The sequence below is a fragment of the Neolamprologus brichardi genome, chromosome 7, assembly GCF_056152115.1.
Source record: "Neolamprologus brichardi isolate AB-2024 chromosome 7, ASM5615211v1, whole genome shotgun sequence".
Lineage (NCBI taxonomy): Eukaryota > Metazoa > Chordata > Actinopteri > Cichliformes > Cichlidae > Neolamprologus > Neolamprologus brichardi.
In genome coordinates this window covers 5,267,214-5,293,402 of record NC_142110.1, presented here as the reverse complement: position 1 = coordinate 5,293,402, position 26,189 = coordinate 5,267,214, and the positions used below count along the sequence as shown (strand labels likewise).

General features: G+C 40.9%; 1 protein-coding gene across 3 annotated transcripts in view; it reads right to left on the bottom strand.

Annotated features, from left to right (window-relative positions):
- Nucleotides 1-691: 691 nt before the first annotated feature.
- osbpl5 (oxysterol binding protein-like 5) overlaps nucleotides 692-26,189 on the bottom strand; it is a 51,724-nt gene continuing 26,226 nt past the window's right edge. Inside the window, exons 3-23 of one of the 3 annotated variants that reach the window (XM_087842929.1) lie at nucleotides 25,701-25,856; nucleotides 25,403-25,476; nucleotides 24,254-24,334; nucleotides 23,913-24,014; nucleotides 22,372-22,575; nucleotides 21,891-21,975; nucleotides 21,625-21,787; nucleotides 13,573-13,786; nucleotides 13,283-13,467; nucleotides 12,693-12,774; nucleotides 11,696-11,794; nucleotides 10,442-10,538; nucleotides 10,174-10,272; nucleotides 7,722-7,819; nucleotides 7,521-7,610; nucleotides 6,901-7,037; nucleotides 6,428-6,607; nucleotides 4,926-5,055; nucleotides 4,584-4,698; nucleotides 4,385-4,487; nucleotides 692-2,475 (exon numbers count right to left, since the gene is read on the bottom strand). In XM_087842929.1, coding sequence (XP_087699055.1) covers nucleotides 2,340-2,475; nucleotides 4,385-4,487; nucleotides 4,584-4,698; nucleotides 4,926-5,055; nucleotides 6,428-6,607; nucleotides 6,901-7,037; nucleotides 7,521-7,610; nucleotides 7,722-7,819; nucleotides 10,174-10,272; nucleotides 10,442-10,538; nucleotides 11,696-11,794; nucleotides 12,693-12,774; nucleotides 13,283-13,467; nucleotides 13,573-13,786; nucleotides 21,625-21,787; nucleotides 21,891-21,975; nucleotides 22,372-22,575; nucleotides 23,913-24,014; nucleotides 24,254-24,334; nucleotides 25,403-25,476; nucleotides 25,701-25,836 — 2,610 coding nt within the window. In that variant the 5' untranslated portion in view covers nucleotides 25,837-25,856 and the 3' untranslated portion in view covers nucleotides 692-2,339. Of the gene's footprint in view, nucleotides 2,476-4,384; nucleotides 4,488-4,583; nucleotides 4,699-4,925; nucleotides 5,056-6,427; nucleotides 6,608-6,900; nucleotides 7,038-7,520; nucleotides 7,611-7,721; nucleotides 7,820-10,173; nucleotides 10,273-10,441; nucleotides 10,539-11,695; nucleotides 11,795-12,692; nucleotides 12,775-13,282; nucleotides 13,468-13,572; nucleotides 13,787-21,624; nucleotides 21,788-21,890; nucleotides 21,976-22,371; nucleotides 22,576-23,912; nucleotides 24,015-24,253; nucleotides 24,335-25,402; nucleotides 25,477-25,700; nucleotides 25,876-26,189 lie in introns of those variants that run through there. The other 2 variants (XM_087842928.1, XM_087842931.1) reach the window with 2 other exon arrangements.

Genomic DNA, 26,189 nt, shown 5'->3' with positions numbered 1-26,189 from the left:
TACTTGAAGACTCTCTGCCATCTATAATCCAGTTTGAGTTCCCTCCCCAGACGCCTTAACGCCCACTCACATCCTGGGCCATCTGACCTCAGGAATTCGCATGATAAGGTGGGGACAGGTTTCACAATGAGCTCACCCGAAACTCTGGCTGATTGGGACCCACACCCAGTTTCACACCTTGGCTCAGGCGATTAGAGGATCATCAGGGGGTCCTTTTGTCCCTCTGTGGGGGGACACTCCCACTCGGTTTAAATCTGGGACTCTCCACCATTTGACCTTAGAACTGAAGAAGCTTCGCGGATGAGAGGTGAAACGTCTTCAAGTAACTTAAAGAAGTCCAGACGCTTTTCTTTGCAAGCTCCTTTGACCATTTTAAATATGCTTTACAGTAACAAATTAAAGGAGCTGCGCTCACAATGTGTGTCACAATTTGCCTTTTCCTGACCGAATAAAAGGCTTTATATATTTGAAGGACCCCCCCTCCACAGTCATTTAAAAGATTAGCATGTAAAAGCTAAATCAGGTTGACAGCTCAGCCTAGTTACATAAAAGGAAGTTGCTTTGCAAATGTGATTTATTTACCTACATCAACATCGCCCTCTAGTGGGAGAATTGCAAATAAAACTATTTTGCAACACTGTGAATATCACTGGATATGATTTTAAATATTAACGAGAGGCAGAAGCAGAGGCAGGGTTAAAACATTTTACTGTAGTGCTACAGTAGTCAACAGGTATGAATGAAAACAGGCAATCATCGTGTTTTCATCACATTGTTCCATATGACAAAGAGAAATCTGGCATGTAGAATCCCACAACATGGCAGCAGTGTAGAAAAGAGGATAGTAATGAAAAGAAAAACAAATTAATGTTTAAATAACAGCATTCAAAGAGTCGACTACCTTCTTCTGTCCGTCATCTCCTGCTGTGCCGATTGGTACTGGTGATGAGGCTCAAATTCAAGGACTAATATACCAGTAAAAAATCAACATCAGACATGGCTTGGTTTAGCGTGGCCATACAGGCGTCCTCGCTCTTGTGTGCTCCATCACACGAACACACACACACATACATACATGCACTCACACAAATACATATACAAAATGACAAACCTACACAAGCCCCGGGAGATCGATTGTCACCCCTGGTCTCTGTCGTCCAAGCTGATTTAGATTAGGAAAGTCAAAGTTAATCACACAATAAATACATTCTGAAATCTCTTTTTGAAATAGACAGACAAATATATACAAACTGATTAAAAGATTAAAAAAAAGAACAACTCATTACTAAGTGTTTACATCTAAAACAGTCACTTGAACATGTTGAAGACTGAGATGCACACACAAACCCCTTCTATTAGGCCAAAGTATTAATTATGTTTTCCTCTCTCTCTGTCTTTACTCCCTCTGTTTCATCCTCTGCATGCTTCTTCATGTAACTGATTGTACACACTAGTGTCGTGGTCTAGACCAATAGATGTTGTCCTATCATCCCTTCAGTTACCGCACTACAGGCACACAAATATAAAGACACTCAGTTTGGCTCTCAGCCCTGCCTCGTTCCAATTCTCCTTCCTACAAACAGAAGCAGTGCTGCCTGTAAACAAGTACTCTTTGTCCTTTCGGATTATAAATACTGTTTTGGTAAATGCATCATCAATAAAAGACGAGACAGAGTGCATTTTAGTGTACACCGATACAAAACACACAATTGCACTGTGAGAAGAGTTTCCTTCTTCATTTGTATTTCTTCTGGTTGGTTTTTTTGTTTTGTTTTTTGTTTTTTTCTTATTTTGGCTTCAGCATTAAGGCCCAAAAATCTGGAGTGTTAGGGAAGAAGTAGTCCAAGTGGTGATCTGCCTGTGCCCGAAGGGCCTATTGTAGGTACAGACAACACGTGTACAGGCACACTCACAGATAAACAGTATTGCAGGGGAATATAAAAGACACTAAGGAATGGTGAAACATCCTCTCTGTCATTTGTTCTTACTAAATCATTCTCAGACTATTCTCAGTCATACATTTCTTCCTTTATTTGAAATCTTCTGAACCGTGCTCGTCCTTCATTCCTCCTCTCCTGTCCAAAGTGCTTGGGTGCCGGTGCTCTTTCAGTCTGGCTACACTAGGGGGTGCCGTTTCTCTCTGCTGATGACTGACAGGCGGTGGCTGTGTTTATTGCTGTAAGGTCCAGGCTCCTTGAAGTGAAAAGAAAGGGACAAAGTTGCCCTCCCAGCACTGATCTGAGGTCCCTGCCCTCCTCTGTTAATTAGAGTTTGTGCTTTTCAGAGGGCTCCGATGCCAGATCAGTGCCAGTGGGAAACTCCTTCCTCGAGGAGCTGGCTCAGGTGAAGACGTAGTTGAGGAGGAGCTGGGAGAGGAGCAGAACGCAGAGGATGAGACACTGACGGCCCGTCAGCGACACGCTGTCGTCTGTTGTCCTCTGACGAGCCATCTGACGACTCAGAGCCACCAAGTTCCTGCAGGAAGACAAGGATCAGGATCAACAACTGTTTGAACGAATTTCAACAGGAATTCATAAAAACAACATGAATCCCAGCCAACATTCCTCACGATGTCCCAGGGTGACTGAAGTCGGAAATAATACATATTCATTTAATGATTTTTTTTCTTAAACATTCGCTTAACTGTGGTTTAGTTTCTGAATACTTTAGGAACACCCAAGTCGCTCTAGTCACATCCTGCATACGTTTTAAGGGTCACAAGCCAAAAACTAAATATGATAATGATGAATAAAAATGCAAACACCTACTAAAAACAAGCATAAATGCCCTTTTCCAGCATTCAATTCCAATTAAACTATATCACAGCCAACTATGCTTACAGCTATTTGTTGTGCCTGAATCATCACTACATCTGTCACTACATAAACATCTACACGAGTGCTCCAGAGAGGTGTATCACGAAACAAAACGAATGGTTAGCAAGCATAAAATCTCAGTTTCTGTGTCATAAAAGTGGCTCTCTTTTCCTGGCTAAATCACCATGGTAATTTGCATGTACTCATTTAGTGATGGAGAACATGTGGAACTGTTCTTAATCCCCGGTTCTAATATGCTGCGGTCTCTTTTATACTGCAGGAATTGCAACTACTAAAGGAAGTTTAGTAAGTTAAAATTAATTTCACTTAAGCTGTAATGTTTAAAGTCGTCATCGCATTAGAAATAAACACCACCAGTAAAACATAACTTCTACCACTCTGTGTTCTTTCTTATTTTAAGAATTTCTTGTGTATGTTTGCATTTTACTGTAAAAATCAATATAAAAAAACAGAAAACATATCATAATATTATCATCATAAGCTGATAATGTTTGATTGGAGTAGGTGGAACGCAACAGTTCTGTACGTGGGATTCATTAGATAACACTAAGAAGTGAAACATTAAGAATAATTTATTAAAGCAAATATTAGACTCCATTAACACAAATAGTTACACAGCTGGACTGGGACTAGACTGTTGCCAAGCAACACATTAATGTTTTCCAGAACAGCAGCTTGCTCCTGACACATCACTGCCAGTCAGCTGCGTTGTATCGTGTGCATTTACGTGAACCTTTCAATTTACTGTGCAAACAGTTCTGCAGCGGCTTCAGATGCACGTGTGCTTCTGATGAGTTACAGCTTCATCCGAACATGAATTGTTTCATCACTTCTTGAGCTCCTTGGATGGTGTCCTGTAGCATTCAGCGGTTTTTGTTAACATTTTTTTTATCTTATACATCGCTTTTGTGTTTATTTAATGCAGCTCACCTATTCTTAATCACTGCTTTGAGCTCTGTTGCCTTAAGTCTCGCATCACATCGTTTCAGAGAGCACTGGCTCTGGATTAACATGGTCTTGGCATATGGTGTCCCTTATGCAAAGAGGCTAATGCAGGGGCCCAGGTTCCAGTCTACCCCAGGCTCTTTGCTTTATGTCACTGCCCTGCTCTCTCCCCATTGTCCTATATGCCAGTGGTCCCCAACCTCCAGGCCACGGACTGGTGTTTGGTACCAGGCCACGGGATTTGAGGCTCTCTCTGTGAAATTTATGGTTTGTTTCCCTGGGTCTTTTCCCGTGTGTTATGAATAAATCTTATTTTTTTGGTACCAGTTTTATTCTGTTATATTTATCCGCAACAACTTAACCTCCTAGGACCTGGCGTCCACATATGTGGGTTGTCTAGACCACAATACAAAATTTTGCTCTACAAGGGCCTGATATCCACTTACGAGGACATTATACTGCCTCTGTTCTATCAAAATTTAAAATGAATGTCCTCATATGTGGATCTCATTTCTCTCAGAAAGAAAAATCAGGTAAAAAACTTCTGGTCATTCTTTGTTTTTACATTCATCAGGTCCAAATAGTAGTTGGTTTACGCTCACCTCTGGATATCCTGCTGTGTCTTCTTTATAGATGTGATGGAAGCTTCTAACATGGCGATGTCCTTTATCTCTTTACTGCACCGGGCACACTGATTAGAATAGCCTAGGTACATAACAGACAAGAGACCAATGATAAGACACCAGAAGGTTAGATTTATTTAGCCATTTTATTTTGGGGAGGGGGTCACATACACCTCACCTTCATTGTCCGAGGACTCGTGTGTGGGTTCCGGCGTAGTGCTGCTGCTCTCAGTGTTCTGGCTGCAGCTAGACGGCTGACTGCTCGCCTTCCTATGCTTCCCGTTAACCTCAGCCTGAGAGGAGAAGTGCAACAAACTTCAATTTGGAAAATTCCCAGCACACTGCACGCTGACACAACACTGGCTATCTGGGTAAACTGCAATGAATATCAAGTGGCTAAAAATAAGGGGCTTATGTCAGTGACACTGCAGCAACAAAGTATTAGTATGAAGAAAGAAGCTCAGAGATCATTCTGATCAAATGTCAGTGAAAGGCTCATCAGTAAATATTTCAGTTTAACCTTCTGTTGACTGGCCCAGCTGTGGCTGTAGGAGAGGCCGTTGTGTTGTCTCTGGCTTTTCTCCTGCGTCTGAATCACGCCATCCTTCTCAAACTGAACAAAACAGCGCTCAGGTTCCCACGGCCGCGTGCTGTAAAAATAAACCAGTGGAATTTAAACTTCCTCACATCCTTGTTTGCTTGTCCCCACTTGCTGATACCACAAAAGGAGATATGCATGAGCGTGCATGAAAGCATATGCGAAACAACAACCAAAGGACTATAAATACTATAAATAAGCCATAAACTGCAGTACTGTGTCATGTCTGAGATATGGTGAGCTAGATCACAGTGGCTCATTTGATTTTTTTCCTGCTGTAAAGTTTATTACAGTAATTAGCAACAACCTGTGACTGACCAATAACCCATGTACCAGTTTCACTACTGGCGTCCTGTATTATAGACCTCATAATACTCTTACTCTCATTATATATGTCATCCAGGGAAGGACGGATGTTGTTCTGCTTTGCTGTGTTTTAATGTGAAGTGTGCTTATTTATTTTTTATAATGCATGTTTTGGTTATATCTTGTGGAGTGTTTTATTTATACTGCATGTTTTGGCTGCATCTGTCAATTTGTCCTGGAGAGACTCCGCCCTTTTCCCGTTTTTACTAATTTGACACACCTGAGAGGAAAGGGAGCGGTAATTTACAGAGAGTGCTCAGTGACACAAGGCTGGTGGAGCTTGGTGTCAAGGAGGGGAGGAGGATACAGCGCCAGCAAGCAGGGACGCGGAGCGAGCGGTTCGACTGCTGCAGCAACAGGAGGCCAGATTACGGGTCTGCGGGAAATTAGAGGCGGCGGACGGGCTGGTGCCGATTGGCGGTTATAAAGAAGCGGCGGGCAGAGTTAAGAGCTCTGCCCACCCGGGGTAAGTCTTTTGACTTGTCCTCTTTTAATGAATGAAAGCTGCCTAAAAGAGTAGTGATTGCCGCTGCCTCCCTTCTTTAGCGCACCGGGGCGCAGAACGCGGAGAAGGGGTTTCCCTTCTGCACCGTTCCACTGAATTTTTAATTCTTCATGACTTTTATACCGTGGCGGACACCACTGGACTTTTAATGTTGTGTTTTATTGATTTTTATTGTGTTGTCCCCTGGCCAGGGTTGTTTTAATTCATTTTACATTTTTAACTATTTAAATATAATAAATTATTTTTTAATTATACAGTTTTTAATTCGTGTGCTTTCCCTTGGCGGCTCCACTGCTCTGTCCGTTTGGAGGAAGGTTTCCCTCCTTTAAAAAAACACTGTGGAAATAAAATCACCTTCGCTCCGTTACATATATAATATAACTGTTTGTTATATTGGCACAAACTAAAGCCAGCTTATCTCAGCTTTCAGCACCTGACTATTTTGGCATATCAGTATTTATTCTCACACCCCCTTCCTTCACAGGTCACCTTTTACTACACTTATAACCTGAATAAAAAAGGCCCTAGTGTGTGTGTGTGAGTGTGCTCATACTCCATGTGCTTGTAGGTCCACTCAGAGGTGACAGAGTGCGGATGGAAAAGCTGTGGAACCCAGGGTTTGTCTCCTCTCTCTCTGGTGTCTCTCCGTTGAGCTTCCTCCAATACAAACTTCTCCTGGGTGGCACGCACTTGGTCCCTATCCATGATAGCACTGGTCACATGCCGCCACAGTCTGCCACGAGCATATTACAATCAGATGCAAATGGGGAAAACACACTGGCCAATGAATTGTCACTAAAAAGTCAAAAGCAATTGTGTATAATGAGATATAATGACATCCCAGCCACAACCTGGTCTGGATATCTAATAACGTCTGCAGTTAAAGGTTCTGAGCATTGGGTCACTGACACGTTAAATGGAAGCCACTATTACAGTTATCAGTTATCATGCTGGCACAATGTTTTACATTTGTTTACTCAATAACACTCAAATTAAGAATTAACACAGATGATCTTTGTGCTTTACCTTTCGGACTCAAATTCGCCCTGCTGGTCTAACTGGACCACTTGTCTCTTGAGGCGACTGCTGCGAATTTCTGGACTTGGGTTCCACAAAATCTCCTGCTGGCCTGAGCGCTTCTCGTGAATAAATACCTCGTTGTCCTGAACAAAAGTTTAGCCCTTTTAACGTTTTTTTAAAGTTAATTGACCACAACCATCCGTAAGACTCTACATAAAAATACATTGCCCTTATTTTCAATCCAACCTGGAAACTACCAAGCTAAAATCTTCCCTTTCTGGAAATCAGAACTTTTCTCAGATTATTTTGACATAAAAAAAAATATTTAAAAAAATAGCGATTAATTTTTAGCTTCCCAAAAAGTCATCTAGAAAACAAAATAACAATACTGAATTTCTTTACTTTTGCTTTTTGATGCTCAAAGCCACTGTGAGAGCAATACAGAGGAGATCCTTTACTTTATGCACCTTCCAGCTGCTCCTAAACCTATGATTATCTATTTTGTACTACAGAGTATTACTAATTACTAATTGCTAAAGAGTGGTGTGTGTGGTAGCAAATGATGCTGAAAGATGTATTCAAGCTCCTTAGACTTCATACGAGATCAAGAGGATTAAGGTTCTTACCCAGTGTCCATCAACAGTGGCCAGTACTTCCTCTCCGGCAAAGATCTTTCCATTGATCTGATTTACAGAACCAGAACCTCCAAGAAAAGGCTGAAGTGAACAGAATGAAAATGCAATACCTTTACTAAAACAGCTGTAGTGCAAACAGTTGATAAACAACCAGTTAAACAAATGTTTCATATCTTTTTTCTGAAAATATACCTTCAGTTTAAACTCCAGCTCTGCTACGCATTTGGTTTTCTCACACTCGATGGTAACTTTCCCTCCCAGCTCTAGTGTCATAGTGCCGTACAGAATCCCTACGAGAGAGAGACAATATTGCAGCATCAGATCAACAAGTTCAGCAGAAGGAAATTCATAAATTATTGGTAGAATTTATCATGTAGGCAACTGCAGTGAGTGCATTCCTGGGAGACGAGATGAAGGAAACGATTTTAAAAATCCTGAAGCAGACACAAAATAAAAAACTTAAACCTGCCTTGATTTATATATCTCACCCGTCATCCATCTCGAACTCTGACTGTCTGCCATATTAGAGTTCGTGCTCACAGCCAAGCAGAGCTTCATTTGATTTCCAGTACATCAGACATATTGGCCAGAACAGATGGCTGTAATATTTACAGCCCACACAGATTGTGTCAGTTTGGTCAGATTTCATTGTAAACACGGTAGATGAGCTTGTGTTCTAGCCTCCTGTCATGTGTGTGCTGTTACAATAATTGGTAAATTATATTGTGAGAATGAGGAGCTCAAACAGAAGTGGCTACAATCAGCGTGGTACAGCAGAACAAACATCAGAAGAAACAAAAAGTATCATTTTCAGACAATACAGATCATTTGTTTGTGAATTCCACTTCTGAAACCCAACTTATTAGATGCCCTGCACATTACAGATCCACTAATATCCTCCAGTGCTCACTCATTCACACTATCCCAACTGATCTGTAGACAAAGTTGAGCCTTGAAAAACTGGAGATGATCCAGTATCTGTGCTTACTGCAAAACTATAAAATTACTTAACATCTCATATCTTCTTTGATTTAACTGCTTATAATTATAATCGCACCATAAGTACCGAACATATTCTAACCATGCACTTGGATGACTCAAGGTTTGTGAAGGTGTTCTTAATTTAAATTATCAACAACTGGACCCTTTACAAGAGATGGACTGATCCGATATTATGTATCAGTATCGGTCCGATACTGACGTAAATTACTGGATCGGATATTGGAGAGAAATAAAAAATGTAATCCGATCCATTAAATATCAAAAAAGCACCTCACAAAACTTGCGACACGGCATAACTCGGCTCATAACTGTAGCACGTGGGAGCAGTGTGGTCACGTGATAGAGCCGCTGTGTGTTTTTGGAGCTTCGCTACCAAACTAGCATTTCATCTCCGAGGAAGTTATCCCAGAGAGAAGTAAAGCAAGTGTGTAAGTTTATCTCTGAATGTTTGTAAATGTTAAAGCATTCCCACGTTAAGCTTAACAACCGATATATGGAGCGACTGCCTCTCTCTCTCTCTCTCCTGCTGCTACTTCAATCATGAAACTGATCAATGATCAGCTGATCGGCTTTTTTGTTGCGAGTCCGTCTCTCTTCTTAGTTTTTGGCCCACTTCTCACCAGAAAGAGGAAACCAGCGGCTGAACAACAGCAGCACGTTTAAGCTTGATAAGCTGTTGTTAGAATTTATTTAATATTACTTTCTACACCAGGATCCTTTTCTACGTAGCTGACGGCTGGTAACTGTGCAGGGGCGGATCTAGCAAAGTTTAGCCAGGGGGGCCGATAGGGCATGAACAGGGAAAAGGGGGCACAAAGACATACTTTTCTTTCTTATTCTCATTTAAAATGTCGAGCTTTTAATAAATAATTATCTGAATCTTACACCCAAAGTTTTAATCTGATCTAAAATGTATAGAAGTCCATTATTGTATATAGTAACTGTTAAGTCTAATATACCCTAGTAAGCTATACTACTTTTTCCTTTGGGAAGATACCATCTGTGCAGTTCTGTTGAAGAAAGATGTTGAATCTATTTAATTATTCTTGAAAAATAATTTATTTCTGTGCATTTTTTTCCACACTGCATCAAATTACGTCGATTAAGCATCATGAGGTGGAGGGTGGTTCCCTATTTTTTTTTGCTGGGAGTTTGCAACCCTATTAGTTAGGTTGCTTAATATTTCTGCTAAGTACTCTTTAAAATACCAAAATAGGGAGGATGGAGCAGGTTTAAGTTTATTAGATTGATCAGTATTCATGAACTTTGAAATATTTTGGGTGCAGTGTAATTTTTACATACAGGTATAACAGAATAGCTTTAGTGTTGTTGTTTATTTAAACTTGAGTATGAACTTATACAAAATGCAGCAAGATATTAAAAACACACTATATCGGATTCATATCGGTATCGGCAGATATCCAAATTTATGATATCGTATTGTTACCGGACATAAAAAAAGTGGTATCGTGCCATCTCTACCCTTTACCACCGCATATAATTTTTGACACTGAAAACATGTTACTCATTTCCAAAGAGATGTTGCGGTATTAAGAAGATTATGGAAAGATACTGCTCATACTAACATAGCAACAAGGACATGGAACGATTAGTGGAGTAAAAAGTAATGCATATTTATTACCTTTGCAGTGAGCATAGGGCATGGTGATGACATACTCCTCATCCCTGCTCAAGAACAGCAGCCGGGCTTTGCCATCTAGAATAGCTGAAAGAGAGTTACCTACAAAAGCAGGAAAACAGAGAAATATGTGGTTAACAATGCTTCTCATAGACTGGGCTTCATTGTGACGGTGTCCTTGCATGCCTTTTTATAACCGTACACATGTACTGAATCCGTACCGATCATCTGGCTGAGACAAATGAATTAGATCGTGAAACATTGACTGTACCATAGAATTTGGACTTGGCCAGGATGCTTCCACTAATAGAAAATCCATCCTTCCTATTGCAGACATAAAAGGCAGAGATGGGTGGATGGTGCGACACCTGGCAGAAGACAGAGAGAGAAAATGAAATCTGAGCAGCAGAGCGAGGCAAAAACTGTCAGATACTCTCTGGCCAATGTTCCCTCTAAGCTGCGCAATTGCGCACTGCTAGCACGGTCTCTGCGCACAGAAAATCTGCGTTGCACACAAAAAGAAATCTAACCTGAACTGAAATTACAATGAAAACTTTAACAATTCTGTTTTGCAGTGTTAGTCAGTGAGTGACAGTTGTTAGTTGTTTAGGGAGGGGGAAGTTTTAGGAGTGACGGCGGTGTTTTGAGATGTTTACATTTAGCGCAAATCTTGTGTAGTTAGTGTGTAGTGTAGTAAATAGTTTTGTTGTGTGTGTCAGACAATGAGGCGACTGCTGAATGTTACAGGTGTTACAGCAGTGACACATCTCCTGTTGTCAGGCCTGCAGGTATCAGGCTGTTGTTCTCCTTTATCTCATAGTGGACAGAAATTATTTGTGTGACATCAAATTTGAAGCAGAACAGCTGATTGTTCTGTAAATAGTTTGAAATGTTTGTTTAAAAAACACCTTGGCTGCATCTTTAGGTAAACAGCTGCAAAAAACTTTGTTGTTTGCATAACTCAGTTACTTTTTTGAAGAAGTAACTATATAATTAATTGCCCAACATTGGTCTTTATATACTGTATTTTGCAGACAGAGTTACAGGACTCTCTCTCAGACCACAGACTCATAATACAAGTCAGAGCTTTAGTTGTGTTTTCAAAATTGGAGTTCAAGTTATTTTTACTTCCAATAGTGTTAACATGCTACACAGGTCATGAACAAGATTTTCTTTTAATTTTCATTGTAAGTGGGCTAAAGCAGTTAATTAAAAGTTGTCTAACATAAATTTAAATGCTGTAATTTCATTATTTTAATAAAGCATGTAACTTGGATGGATTCGATGCTGGCGTGACCACAGTGCACACGTCTGCTGTCGCTCACAGTGGTCCAAGGGACCACTGAGGGAGTTTGTTCGCTCAGACACATGAAAAATTAGAGGGAACATTGCCTCTGGCACTTATTAATTTTACACTTGCTGCATTTCATAGGTGTTTGCTCAGTATGTTTGTGCAAGATATTTCACACAAGACGTGAGTCATGTCCAGTTCTGGTTCGCCACTTATCTACGAGTCTGATTTAACCTGTTCAGCTATGTAGAAAGTGCAGCTGTTGGTCTCTGGATGGAGCCAGCAGCAGCGAAATGTCTCCCCCAGGATTGGATTGTAAGGTTTTTTCAGACCCTGTAAATGCAGACACACAGAGAAATGTTAGTGTCACTTTAAGCATCATCCAAAACAAAGAAGCTTTATTTCCCAGATTAAACATCAAGCTACTTTAATTTTTTGTTATGCTACTGTTGAGCACAATTCTTAAGTAATAACTTAGCATAATAAGCAATATTATGGAGTGCAGCGCCACTTATCCAGAGAGCTACAACAGACAGTTCTATAGATGTTATGCAATTACTCCAGCAGCGAAGCAAAGTTTTTGTTTGGTAGCCTTATGATGAGAGCTTCTCAAGAATTTATCAGTCTACAGTTTCACAAAAGTAGTCAGCTGAAAATGTGCTGATTAATCGACACACATTATCTGCTGGCTCAGATTCCCAGAAGCTCTGCTGCCACAGAGGAAATAAATTTCTAACCAGTGGGAAGTGCATCCTGACATTTTTACAGCACAAATGGACCCTGAACAGAGACATTTGTCAAGCAGCCAAGAAATAAAGCGTTACTGAATGTCATGTTAGATGATGGTGCGCCCACAAAACTAAAAACTGCTAACACTTAGAAAATCTTCCAGTGGTACTGGTAAAGCCACAAGATAGAGGTTGATGGGTTGTGCAAATCTATAACTGAATAAAAAAAGGACTGATGAGTGTCCATTCAGACTTTAAAAATTTAGGAAACACTAAATAGTTGAAGCTTTAAGTTTTTAGTGATTCTGCTCTGATTCATGGTGCATTTTATTTAATAGTAGTGATGCACTGAAAAGCTTTCATATTACTTCTAAAAACAGGATGTCACTGTAGTCTCTAACAGGCACTGAATGGATGTGCATCTTGTAATCAGGTTTGTCATACAGTACAGCTAATGTGATAACAGAACTATATAAGCTTGTTTTGGAGTGAACGTAGCTTACCTTGGGCTTCTTGTAAAAACCTGATAAGTACCACCTCAGCACCTGCTTGATCCGACCATATGCACTCTCTTCCAGTGAGGCTCTGTAGTGAAGAAACAAAAAGAAAAAAAATAAACAAGACATGCATACAATCTATAAATGCGAAACAAAAAAGAGAATCAAAAAGAATCACCTGATTTCAAAAGACTATATTTTTTGTAAGTAATGGAAACAGAGGAGTGCAGTAAATTTTAAAATACATGGCTAAATATAAAGCAAACACACCACTGCATTATGTGTACAATGGGTATTATAATAAAGCACCACAAAACTTGGTGTTCAATGTGTCTTCCTCTAGATTCAAGGCACGTGTCTGTACTATAGTCAAACTCGGCCCATACTTTTGCAAGCATGTCTGGAATGACTGTTATGCTACCTGCAGCCACTGCGGCTGTTATGCTACCTACCTGCATGAAACTCATGCTTGTTCTAACAGTATGTGTTTTGATCATTATAGTTGAACAGCTGCAGAATTAAAGCACTTTGAAATCAGGTGATTCTTTGTGATACACCCTGTATGTTCTTAAGTGAAATCACTAAGATTTACTGACTGTGAGAGCAGATCTGCATGATAGTAGTAGTCAGACAGCTTGTCCAGGAACGAGCGCGGCTCCAGGATAAAGGTTGGAAGCACCACCTTAGACAGGTCCATGCCTGGCCGCAGCTGCTTCAGCAAGCTCCAGATCAGGCCCTTGTTCTCCTCTGATACAGTCTCCACCTGGGATGCCTCGCCAGCCTAAAGGAACATGCACAGAGGGCAGGTCGTTGTGCGTAAGTAAGATTAGAAAAGTAATCAGGATGGCGAACAGAACTGCAAGGCAAACATAACAATCAGCCTCACCTCAGCCATCTCCTCTGTGCTCTGCTCTACATAGGCTGTGGCCTGTGGCCCGGGGGACAGCTCATCTGATTGGTCCGCATCGCTCTCCTCCGTCAGTCTTCCACCGTTCTCATTGGCTGCAGCGTCCCAGTCGTCATGAGCTTCGCGCTCCGATTTATCTGAAAAGCCGTCATGCTCCATGTGGTGATTTCCCAGCAGCACTGTGTCATTCAACCTAGTGAACAGATAAGCAAACAGGTTACAACTACATTAATAATAATGATAAGCAGCCGTTTTATCGCTGCTGTATGCCGGCTCTTGAATAGCCCTTGCAGAGGAGAAATCTGATAGCTTCTCACTGGCTTGATCTTTCACTTGTGCATTATGATGCATAAGATCAAGTGACTTCTCAAAAGTCACTTGAGCCAAAGTTTTGATGACTGCCTTGCTAGTGGAGCCGTCTCTAAAGAACAAGAAATTACCTACCAAGAACATTACAGCTCTAAATGGCTTTGAACTGATGTTCTCTTGTATCCTCCTCACAGTTATGATGAGTACGTCTGCTACTTTAGAGACTATGGATGTTAATAACTTTGTTGACCTCAAGGGTTGACAGGACATCCAGATTACAAAGCCTCACGTCCACATATCCCACCCCTTAAACATTAGGTTTGAATTTACGTGGCTACAATAAAGATGCACAAACGAGTTAATATATAAACATGCAAGTATTATATATACAGACAATACCCAACTACTTGTAGGCTCTGTGCTTCAGCACATTCATTTTAAAACAACAATGGATATTATAGTAAAGCACCACTGCAACTGAAACACGTGCATTTTAACAGCGTGCACAAATTTTAAGGGCCCAAAAGTAATTGGACAATCGCCTACTAAGTATTTGTCAGCACACAATGTAAAACGATGAGTTTTTAGACTCACTGGGGTTTTGCCAACAAGATCATTTACAAACATGTAAATCAGCAGCACTCTCACTATGGCACACCTGCGCTGACTTTTTTATTGCCGTCGGCAGCAACAGGATGAGGAATGAGGTATACAGGAGATTTGTGTGTGCTCGGATTCACATGGAAAAAACAGGAAAATGAACAAACCAAAAAAAATCCACATTATACAGCATTTTATTATCCACGTGACGATGCATAATATCTGCCTCACTCTCAATTAACTGCTCCATTTCACTTACTGAGAACCAGATACAAGCAAAAATCCCACATCAAGAAAGACAGATTCTGCCGGTGACTAAGACTGAAGATTTCACACCATTACCGACTACATAATTCCCCCCAAGATAACTAATTTGATTGGTTTTTAAGGGTTAAGGATTACATTTTCCCAACAGTGAAATTCAGTCACAGAACTTGTACATGTACAGAACAAAAACAACATACAACTATCCAAACACATATGGTCTGTGCAGCAAATGCTTACACTAACCCAAAAATAAACTCGAGAAAATAATCATCTTAAACTTCATGTTGTGCCGAGTTAGTGTTTTCAAGCTGTGTGATTTTGCAATCTGCAATAAAAAAGGCCCAGACCTCAGACCTGCTATCACTTAAAGAAAAAAGGGAACAAAATATGGAAAACGAAAAAGAAGAAAGTCATACATCAGCTTGTGAACTGTCAAAGAAGGAACGAGGAAGAAGTGAGAGTGAGGAGCAGGAGGGAGGGAGAGATTTATGAGGTTGGTAGCTAAAAAGGAACAGCCTACAGCCATTTTACAATTCAGACAGTGGAAGTCTGTGGAGTGAGACTGCAGAGTCCTACATCGTGCAAAATCAATGCCATCAATTTCCAAAGCTTTGTTTCCTAACAAACATGAGCAACCGTTGGGACAGTGGAAAATAACTGGATTGTGCTGCAAGCTTCCACAAGAACATATTAGGATTGTGGTCACAGCATACAGGGAAATAGCCTGTCCAACAACAAAGATAGTTACGGGTTCAAAATGCCCCAGGGTTTGCCAAACCTGAACAGTCACATTCCAGCTAACGTTAATGTTACTTATTAATCCAAACACACCCAAAGGCAAATAAGCTTAATAAGCTTTCCTTACCTCAAAGTCTTAAAACATACAGACAAACTCTTCCTCAACGATCAAAACACCACCAGTAAATCCAATCACAGATGCAGCCTGTCCTCGTCTCTTCTCCTGTGTGCGTGTGTGAATGTTTTCACTCTACTCCCTAAAAGAAAAAAAGGTGACGCTCTGTTTCTTCGACTCTGGCAAACCTGCTTCCTGAATGCGTGTGCGCTCGTGTGTGTGCATACGTGTGTCTGTGTGCATGCCTGCAATGGCTGTGCTGCTACCGTCTCTGTCTGGGTGGTGTATGGCTCATATTGTGCTCCATCTTCCTGCTCCTCTGTCAGTCATGTGACTGGTTGGGCTTTTGTGATTGGATGGGAGACGAATTGGAGAGGAGGTAATGCTGGGATGGATGTCCGGAGGGAGGAGGTAAGAGGAAGGGGAGGTTTGAGGGGGAATGAGGCTTCTAATGTTGGATGTAAACCGTACACAAACAGATCAGAATGAGGGCTGCATAACCAATTAAACACACAGGATTTTAGCGGCAAACAGGACACCTTATGATTTCAGCTATTGATTAACTTCATACAAAGTCCCAACTCTGCTTTCTTGTTTCACAGCAAATACTCAAAGTTTTATACTGATTACGCTCTATTGTGTGTAAGCTGTGAAATTAAGCCTATCAAGTCCAATGACTGTTTTTCATAGACATTGATCAAGTCTCAGAATGCCTAATAATCATAGTTACTCTGACAACATAAATGGGAAATGGAAGGCATTTCCCACAATCCTCATTGTGGGAAATTGTGGGGGCGATCGTGGCTCAAGAGTTAGCAGTTCGTCTTGTAATCAAATCAAATCAAATTACTTTGATTGTCACATCACATGTGCAGGTACACTGGTACAGTACATGCGAGTGAAATTCTTGTGTGCGAGCTTCACAAGCAACAGAGTTGTGCAAAAATACAATAACGTAAAACAAGCAAAATTTAAGAATAAAATGAAATATATAACAAATATACAGAGTTGGTTGAGACATGTGCAAAACAGTGGCATTAATCGGAAGGTTGCCAGTTCGAGCCCCGACTCCGACAGTCTCGGTTGTTGTGTCCTTGGGCAAGACACTTCACCCGTTGCCTACTGGCAGGTAGTCAGAGGGCCCGGTGGGGTCCATAGAGACTAAGTAAAGCGCTATACAAATACAGGTCATTTACCATTTGTATCCTTCCCTTTTCCCCATTATACCCAGATCTCATCAAAACGCATTTTTTTAACCACTTTCACAAGGTCAGACTGTATCCACTCACACGAGCAAAATGCCAAAACTTAGCAGAATCCAATTTTCCAGCTTTATAAAGGCTGATAACACGTGAGTCACAAAGAAGGGCACAATCAGGACATGCTCAACAGACTCTGACATGTCACAACAAAAAACACAAGGGTGGACTAATGATGGCTGTATGCCATCATATCCTGCTATTGTGCATGCTGGTAATGAGCCAGAATTATCGTTATTAGTCGTGCCCACACTTTTCCTATGGCACAATGCACTGCTTACTAAGCAAAATCTACATTAAATGCAGAGACTGCCACCAACAAAAATACATTTTTATTTTTTTAAAATATAGCTTACACAACAGTTGAAGTCCATTTATTTTTTTCATTTTCTGGTTCTGGAAACTGCTTGGTTATGGTTCAATGATGATTTAAAAATAAACTGTCCCAAACATTGTGAAGTTATCCAACATTGGATTCAGCAATAATGTCTCCAGAGAATCCATGTTTCTTCATCCACTGTTCTGAGCTGACCACCAGAAAGCACAGAGGCTGTATGTGACACAGCATGGAAAAAGCCAGCCAAAGAGGGTAATGGTAAATGGTAAATGGTCTGTATTTGTATAGCGCTTTTACTAGTCCCCCCCTAGGGACCCCAAAGCACTTTACACACCCAGTCATCCACCCATTCACACACTGGTGGAGGCAAGCTACAGTTGTAGCCACAGCTGCCCTGGGGCAGACTGACAGAAGCGAGGCTGCCACATCGCGCCATCGGCCCTTCTGGCCAACACCAGTAGGCGGTAGGTGAAGTGTCTTGCCCAAGGACACAACGACCGAGACTGTCCGAGCCGGGGCTCGAACCGGCAACCTCCCAACTCGGCGAACTCCCAACTCTTGAGCCACGATCGCCTCTTGGGAGACCACAAATCCCAGTTGTGGTCAAAAACAGCCAAGCAATGACACATCAACCAGCATTTTATCATCCATGTGATGATGCATAATATCTGCCTCAGTCCAATATCTCTGAAAACCATGTCTGAAAAATGTAGCTCATTAAACAGTTTGATTCAAAAACTAAACACTAAACTAAACAGAGCACTATTTTGCCCCAGGTCCTAGTCCAGCAAACCTCTTATCTATAAGGTGAATCCTGCCCTCAGTTCAGCCAAGCATACCCAGGGGTATTTGTATTTGGTATAATGTTGTGTGGATTGTGATGAATCTATGGTTTCTTATAAGCCTAGCAGAGTTTTTAAATAAGGTTGATTACATACAAGTACACTAAAAGTGACTTTTTCCCTAGTTGCATTACAAAACTACGATAATTTAAAGAACAGACAGTTTGAAATCTCCTAGTTAAAAATGTATAGAGAATAGGGCTGCCACAAACGATTATTTTGATAGTCGACTAGTGACCGATTATTTTTGCGATTAGTGGACTAATCAGATCGTCATCCATTGGATGTAAAACGTACAGCTTATTGCACCAGCATGCATCTGCTCTATCATTAGCTTACAGCTTTAAGTGTTTAACCACTTAAGCCCTACAGTACCGGGGGCAAAAAGGAGGAGATCACGTTTAATCGGTTATAACGCGGGTTGAGAAATATAAGTCCAGACTTGTGGTATCCACAGAAACCTCAGAATCTCAGCTAAAATGTGATATAAACCATTTCTACAACCACCAAACACACCGAAAACAAGCCGTGATTAAACGAGCAGTTACGTAAATGCGCAGAAGTCTGCTAAACAAACAAAACCGAACCAGAAATTCTTCAGACTTCATGTAACTGGCTAAAGATAGGCTGGTTAGCTTCCAGGGCTATCACTGACTCCACACACCAAGTTTCACCACGATTAGACCAAAATTCACTGAATGAGCCGCAAAAGAAGACCACAAAAACACACAGCGGTGCAAATGCGCTAAGACAGAAATTGGCTTACCGTCCAGATTTCCTCCATTATTTTCACCGGTAGCCGGTAGCCACGTGACTAACAGTAGTTACCATGCCTACCTAGCCGGATCAGAGCAGTTTTCCGCCAACAACCTCCATTTTAGACCCACCTACAGACACGTGACTGAACAGACGCCACATGCAGTAAATTTGGGCCCACGTGGGTTTTGGCAAAAGAAACCAAAGTTACAGCCCCTCCCATTTAAAGGGCCAGAGGCCAATCAAACGCTCTATGCATGCTGCAGAAAAGGGCCATTGCCATGTAAATGTGTGGTTAATTCTTCAAAAATATATTTAAAAAAAAAAAAAGCATGTTTAGGCCTGTTAATAAAATTTATTAATTTCTGCTCTTTAATACCTAAAAAAAAATCAACTGGCATGGTGTCCAATTGTGTGCCAAAATTGGACATTTTTGTACAACATCTGGATATTCATGTATTGACAGGGCTGTAATGTTTCACTGTTTCACTTTAGAAACATAAATCTTTGCACAGATGATGTTTATATGTTGGTTACTGAATTTCTGGAACCAAATGTGGTCTGAGGCATATTTTTCAAAGGGTTATATGCTAAAAATTAAAAAAAATAATTAGGCGAGGATAAAATCTACTTACTTTTTCTGTGTTCAAGTCTCAGTAACTTTGACACAGTAATATCTGCTTCAATATTTACACCTCTGATGAAATTTCCCAAGTGTTAGCTTTATTTTGATACCAAGATTGTAAGGACAGAGTTTGTAATTGCAGAGAAATAATCAATTAAATTTGGGCATTACATTTTCGAGCAGGAAGCTCAGAAACCCCCTTGGGGCTTAAGAGGTTAAGGTAAGTGCTAACTAAAAAGCCAAACCAATTTAGTCAGAAACAAAAAAATACTAAAAAAAATCCAAACAATAACATTTTTAAGTTATCTAAGTGACTTATATATGTTTAACCTGAGTAGCGAAAGACGGCGGTGGATTTGAAAACGATTTGCCGGGAGTCCGGTGTTCTCACGGGTTAGCGAGCCTTGCCCCCGGCTAGCTATCGAGCTAGTGGGTAACAGACGTCTCCGAAAACTTCGGAGTGCTTTTGAAAATATGTGGTGTCTTGATAAACTGAGCAGCCGCTGGCGTGCGCACTCACAACAATGGCTGAGCGTAATTGGAGTCATACGTGGACTTATTTTACCTCCACAAACAGCTGAGACGTGGTTTGCGATACATGTGGCAAAAAAGTGAGGTGTTGTGGACATACTAGGGAGACATTCAAAAAGGCTGTTTGGGGGGGGGGGGGGGATAAATTCATTTTACAGTGTTTATTTATTGGATAAAATACGTTAAATGTCACCGTTATTATTGGCCGGCCCGGAAACAGCGGGGTTTCCAAATTCAGAGGCTGCTTCCACCTGATGACGTCACGAGCTCCCTCGGTGGAGTGAAACGCCGCCGTCTGTTCCTTGCTATCTAAAATATAACCTGGCGCTGGCGTGAACTCTCTACCATCTCACACTTCTGTTTAATCAGTTTTCTGTTTGACGTTTATTCAGCTGTGTGAAAACCCCAGAGGAACCCACCCAATGGATTAATAAAGTTAAATTTAATTTAATCTAATAACTTTAATCTCAGCCAAACCGATTTCCTCACGAACAAATCAAAAACTGGAAAAGCCAAACAACAACATTTTTAAGTTATCAAAGTGACTTATATATCATGTTTAACCCGAGTAACGAAAGACCGCGGGGGTCTGAAAACAATGTGTCAGATATTTCAAGTTTACACAGCTACATTCTCACCTGAAAATATATTAAAATTCGGGATTCTCCCGGAAAAATCGGGAGGGTTGGCATGTATGGTTGTGGCAACATCACTAACCTTGTCAAACACCTCAGAGTAAATCATATCACAGAATATGACAAGCGTATATTGAGGCAAACTGAAGAGGAGTAGAGGGACAGGTGCTGCTAGGGCGAGATCAGACGTCTCTCACAGAGTCCTTTAGTGCTGCAGGCAGGCAACGTGTTCAAATAGCGCATAACTTCAGTTTTTTTTATTTCTATTTCTATATTTTCATTTCTATATGATTAACTCTGCATTATTAAGTGATGAGAACAAGTAATCTGATATTTGGCGAAAATTTGAGATACAATAAATAAAATACGTTTTTGTACAAAGTATCGGTATCGGATCAGTATCGTCGATACCACCCTGAATATTACTTGGTATCGGATCGGAAAGGAAATCAGTGGTATCGCACATCACTACTATTAATTCTGGGACATAGCTTCTTCTTCTTCGGGGTTTAACGGCAGCTGGCATCCTTGTACATGCAGTGCTGCCATCTTCTGTTTCAGTCCGTTATTACACGGTTAAATTCTACTACTTAATCCTGCGTCTTTTGTGATCTTACAAAGCTTCAAACGACACGTCGACTATTAAATCAGTCGTCGACGATTTTGATAGTCGACGTAATCGTGACTAGTCGACTAATCGTGGCAGCCCTAAAAGAGAATAAATAAAATAAATAAATAAAATCTGGATTTGACATTCTTGGGCTTTAGCCTGAATTTCAGCTGCTTTATCACATAAGTGAGAGTACCATGGGCATTTCTGACAGTGATATGAAAAAAAAAAAATGGGGCAAATGGTCAACAATCAGAATCGGGATCAGAATACTTTATTAATGCCTAAGGAAATTATGCAAAGCGTGAATACAGGAATCATCGGTGATCCAATAACAACAAATTATAAAAGAAAGACTGAAATCAGTCATATGTCCGTGGATCTAGCTATGTGAGTTTATGACTTACTGCAGCAGCTCTGTATCAGTGAGTGCCGTGGACTGCAGCAGGTTCAGTATATGGGAGGACTCTGAAGTCGTGCTGATATCTCCTTCTTTCCCAGCTTTGGCCGTCAGCTTGTAGAGGCTGGAGCAGCTCAGAGCCAGCTCCAGGGCATCCATCCAACACCGACCTGAAGAGCAGATTTTTTTTTTAAGGGGAAGAAGGGTTGATCAGTTTGGTTGCATATATAGTTTCATCAAACATGCAAGAAGCTGCACCTTCAGATGCCTCACCATCAGACTCAGATGCAGCTCTGAAGATCAGGTAGTTACTGGGTAGAGGCTGCGTGATGGAGCCAACGTTCTCTCCTTTGGGACCCTGAGGATATGGATCAAATACTGACTCATGCTTCATGTTGTGTATTCATGTTGCACCAATTGAAACAAATGGCTCTCCCAAGGGTCATGAGAATTATGCAGCACTAAACGAGATAATTATCATTTAGAAATAACATTTAAGGTGGGAAAAAAAGAAGACAGCCAGTTTCTTTTTAATACAACCACTAGGTGTCACCCAAGACAGATTTTTTTTCCCCACACAAAGTAAAATGAAGTAAAATTATTACTACACAAACAAAAATAAAATCAGATTTAACTGTCTAAATACACAAAATATTAAATTGTCCTAATGCTGAGTGAAATTGTCAATTAAAATCTAACTGTTTTTGATTACATAATTTTAATTGGACTGAATAAACCTACAAATATGTCTGACCTTGACAGCCCAGATTGATTTATCCAGTGGGTGGTACAGCTTGAAGCAAAAGCCGTCCTTCTTGGAGGGTCTCTCGATCAGCTTGCATGCACTGAGCAGGATGGTACCCACCCAGTGATCTGTTTTGGGGGTCTTATAGATCAGAAGAACCCCAGGCTTCAAGGCACACCACAGTCTGGTCCAACTTTTTAAAGAGCCACGGATCTAAAGAAGCATAAGGGATGAGAGTGGAAGCAATTTAGAGTACAACTAAATAAAGTAAAGAAAATGAAATATGTTAATTCACAACTTAAATATTAAGAGCATTAAAAAGTAAGAGGGAAACTGGGAAGTCAATATGTAATGACATCAGTTTAACATCAAGGTTATTGACTATGTGCACATTAGCATTTGCTACTTCCGGTGCGGAAACTCCTGTGGGGAGCTTTCTTTCCGGTGTCCTATTCGCGCCTGGTTTATGGTCCAAAACAAGTTAAGCAAATGAATAAATCAAGCGGCGATTTACATTTCTATAGATGTCTCGGGCATTTACCCAATATATCTGTAAATGATGTTCATCGACTTCGTCCATATTTTTCCCCGCGCCTCAGAGCAAAAGAGAAAATGGATTCAAATGTTATATTTCTCAGCTGTCCCTCGTTTATCGCGGGTGTTATGTTCTAAAAATAACCAGCGATAGGTGAAATCAAATAGCCAATTTTATTTTTTGACGGTGCAAAACGTTTCGTGGACATCGTGGACATACAGTACTGCACTTCAGAGTCACACTGCTAGCGATTGATGCAGCGATTCTGTACTGTACAGGAGAGACGTCACGGAGGAGATCGTCTGCAGCGATGAGGACGCAGGACACAATGTGACATAAAAATAAGCATGCAAACTTGCACTAAAAAATCTGCGAAACAGCGAGGTGAAAGGTGAACCGCGTTATAGTGAGGGACCACTGTAATTTTTAAGGTAAGTCACAACATACCCTTCGTAAATACTAATGTATAGAAACCCTTACCAGCAATCATTCATTTTTTGTGTGGCTTTTTTCACGGTTTGTTAACATGCTGTGTAGGTGTGTACTTGACTAGCTGATCTCGACATAACGGGGGAAACATCTGGTTTGACTATTCTTCACCTGTAGTTTGAATGCTGAACATTTGCCTGTTTAAATCATAAGACCAGTCACTATACAGAGATGTGCTTCTGAATGTGGACGATGTGTCTTCTGCTGCAGTGATGCAGTTCTGCTTGTGTTGAGTGATGTAAACAACTGATCATCTAAACTCTTCAAACGTCAAAATTGATCATTAGATTTTTTATGACACAACAGTGGTGAGTGTTCCCACCTTCTGCTCTTTGTAACTTAACGCGATCTTTCCGTTTTCGAGTTTTGGACATGATTTTGGAGTATATCTTCGCAGTAGCGATTGACCGCAAAGTAAAGCTACCGGAAATGTACAACCCCACATCCGGTCTCAAACCAGGAAGTTAGCATTTTCTCGTGCACAGGGTCAATTATTATCCTGGCTGTTACTGCCATAGTGTCACACCTTTAACCAGTTGGACATGATGATGACGCTGGGGTCCTTAAGTGCAGTGGACAGTTCTTTAGCTGCTCGCTTCTTCTCTTGCCTATAATTCTGCTTTTGGACCTTTAGAACATTATAAAAACAAAAGGAAACAATAATGAACGATCAGAACTGAACAAAGGACTGATATCAAAGTTTTAACACTAGGTGGAAGCAGAGTCAAACTAACTCTAGCATTCAACATTCAAAGACTTCACATCAAAAGTAAACATTTAAATATTTGAATACTGCAACATTTAAAATGAGCATGCACATGAGTCAACACAGCTGCTGACCATCTCAAGCAAGGATGTGACCTCTACCTTGAGCGACTCCTTCCGGGCCAGCTTCTCGGTGGGGGAGGGGCAGTCCTTCTCAACACCATTAAACATCCTGGACTCAGACTGGAGGCGGGAGTTAAGACAGAAAGGAAAGACAGACTTAAACGATGGACAAATAATCCTGTTGGGAGGGATTTTAATTTACGTAAATTTGTGGTTAATAAAAGTTTAAATAACCTTATTTGTTTTAGTTGGGAACGGCCCAATATCTTACTGTTTTCAAAGGTTTGTAAAGAGGGGTGGGTGGCCCTTTCAATCAGCAAGGAAACTTGGCAGGCAGTCATTTGTGGTGCTTTGACCACACACCCACTAACTTCCTTGGTTAAACAACAAAGGGTGAACTGAAGTAAACAGACATTAGAATCACAGTGGTAAGTAATCTGCAATTTCACTGTGATGTGCAGTTACTTGTTCTATATGCACTAACCCAATATTATCATCGAGCCCACACAGGCGTTCTGTAACATCCAAAGAGAAAGCCATTTTTCAAATGTGGTGCACGACGACAATCCAGGGTAAATGACATCATTCGAGGGGAAGGCTATTCTCAGTATTTTGGGGTGACGCAGCTGTGCATGTGAATTATTGCAGATATAAAATGGCAATCTTGCAAGACGAGGCAAAGCGACATGAGGAGAGGAGAGGAGACAGGACTATTACCCACTGCCACTGGAAATGTTTATTTACCACTCCTAATTCATATTTATAAGGATGGAAACAGATAGGATAGTTAGCACTAATACAACATAAACAGCACCGGGGCAAAATAGGTCTGGGAGTCAAATACATGGCTTGTGGTCCTAAAGCACAGTTCCCACCACTGGCCTGAGATTTCAAATCCCACAGTTTTATATTTATTCTTGTTGTGTTGGTGCTGTTTAAACACAATGTAAAGTTTTCACTTCCTTCTATATTTTTTAGTGACCCATTTGTTAACCACCACCCCCGAAAATAAGCCTAAACAACTGCTGGATTTCCCTACAATAAAATTCCCACAGATGTCTCATTCTGCTACAACTATGAGCAATCAGAGAGAACTAGTCATCACAAAAGTCAACAATGTGCTCTCACCCAATGAGACATTAATAGTCAACTGTTGAGGACCTGCCCAATCAGGAACTGAGTTCTTACCTTGCTGCCTGGTGATAAGACAGGACTAAGTTCATTACTCAGCATGGAGAGACCATTCCTGTCTGTCTCACTGCCTGGTGGGAACCCACAACACACAGTCACATATAAATGAAAAAACTTGCTGACAAACAATTAAAGCATGGCAGTGCACAAAGCAGTTAAGAAAGAGCAGCTGAGGTTTGCTGATTAATACGGCATAAGCATGTTTCACCACAGCGCGCCATACTTTCCCAGACGCTGGAATCCGCTATTTCACAAAATATCACGTTTTGTCACTTGTGACAGCTCGACCTTGTACCTGGGCTGAGGTTGTAGAAGTCGTTGTCTCCTCCATAAGAGAGGTTCCTGGTGAGGGTGCGGGGATCAATTTTGGGCGGGGAGGTGGCACTGGGGCACAGCGAATACCTCCGATGAAACAAATTCTCCTCCTTCATCCTGGTGGCCTGCTTCTCCTCTGCAGGGGAGAGACGCATAAAAGAAAAAATGGAGATGTAAAAAGGAAGGAAGAAAAAGATAAAGAAAGAAATCTGTAGCTAGAACAAAAGAGAACGTTCAAGTTCTGAGCCTGCATGCATTAGTTCAACCAATATTTTCATTTACAAATAGTGAAATATCCTTTACAGATCTCTTTTGAATTGGATCTTCAACCCGTTCCACTGACTCTCAAACTCCATATTTATTCACTTCTTCTCTCCGTCTATGTCAATCCATAAGCGCCCCCACCCTTTCACTTGTCTCCTACACTAACAAAGACCTACTGTACGAGGACATGTAAGCCTGTTCACAT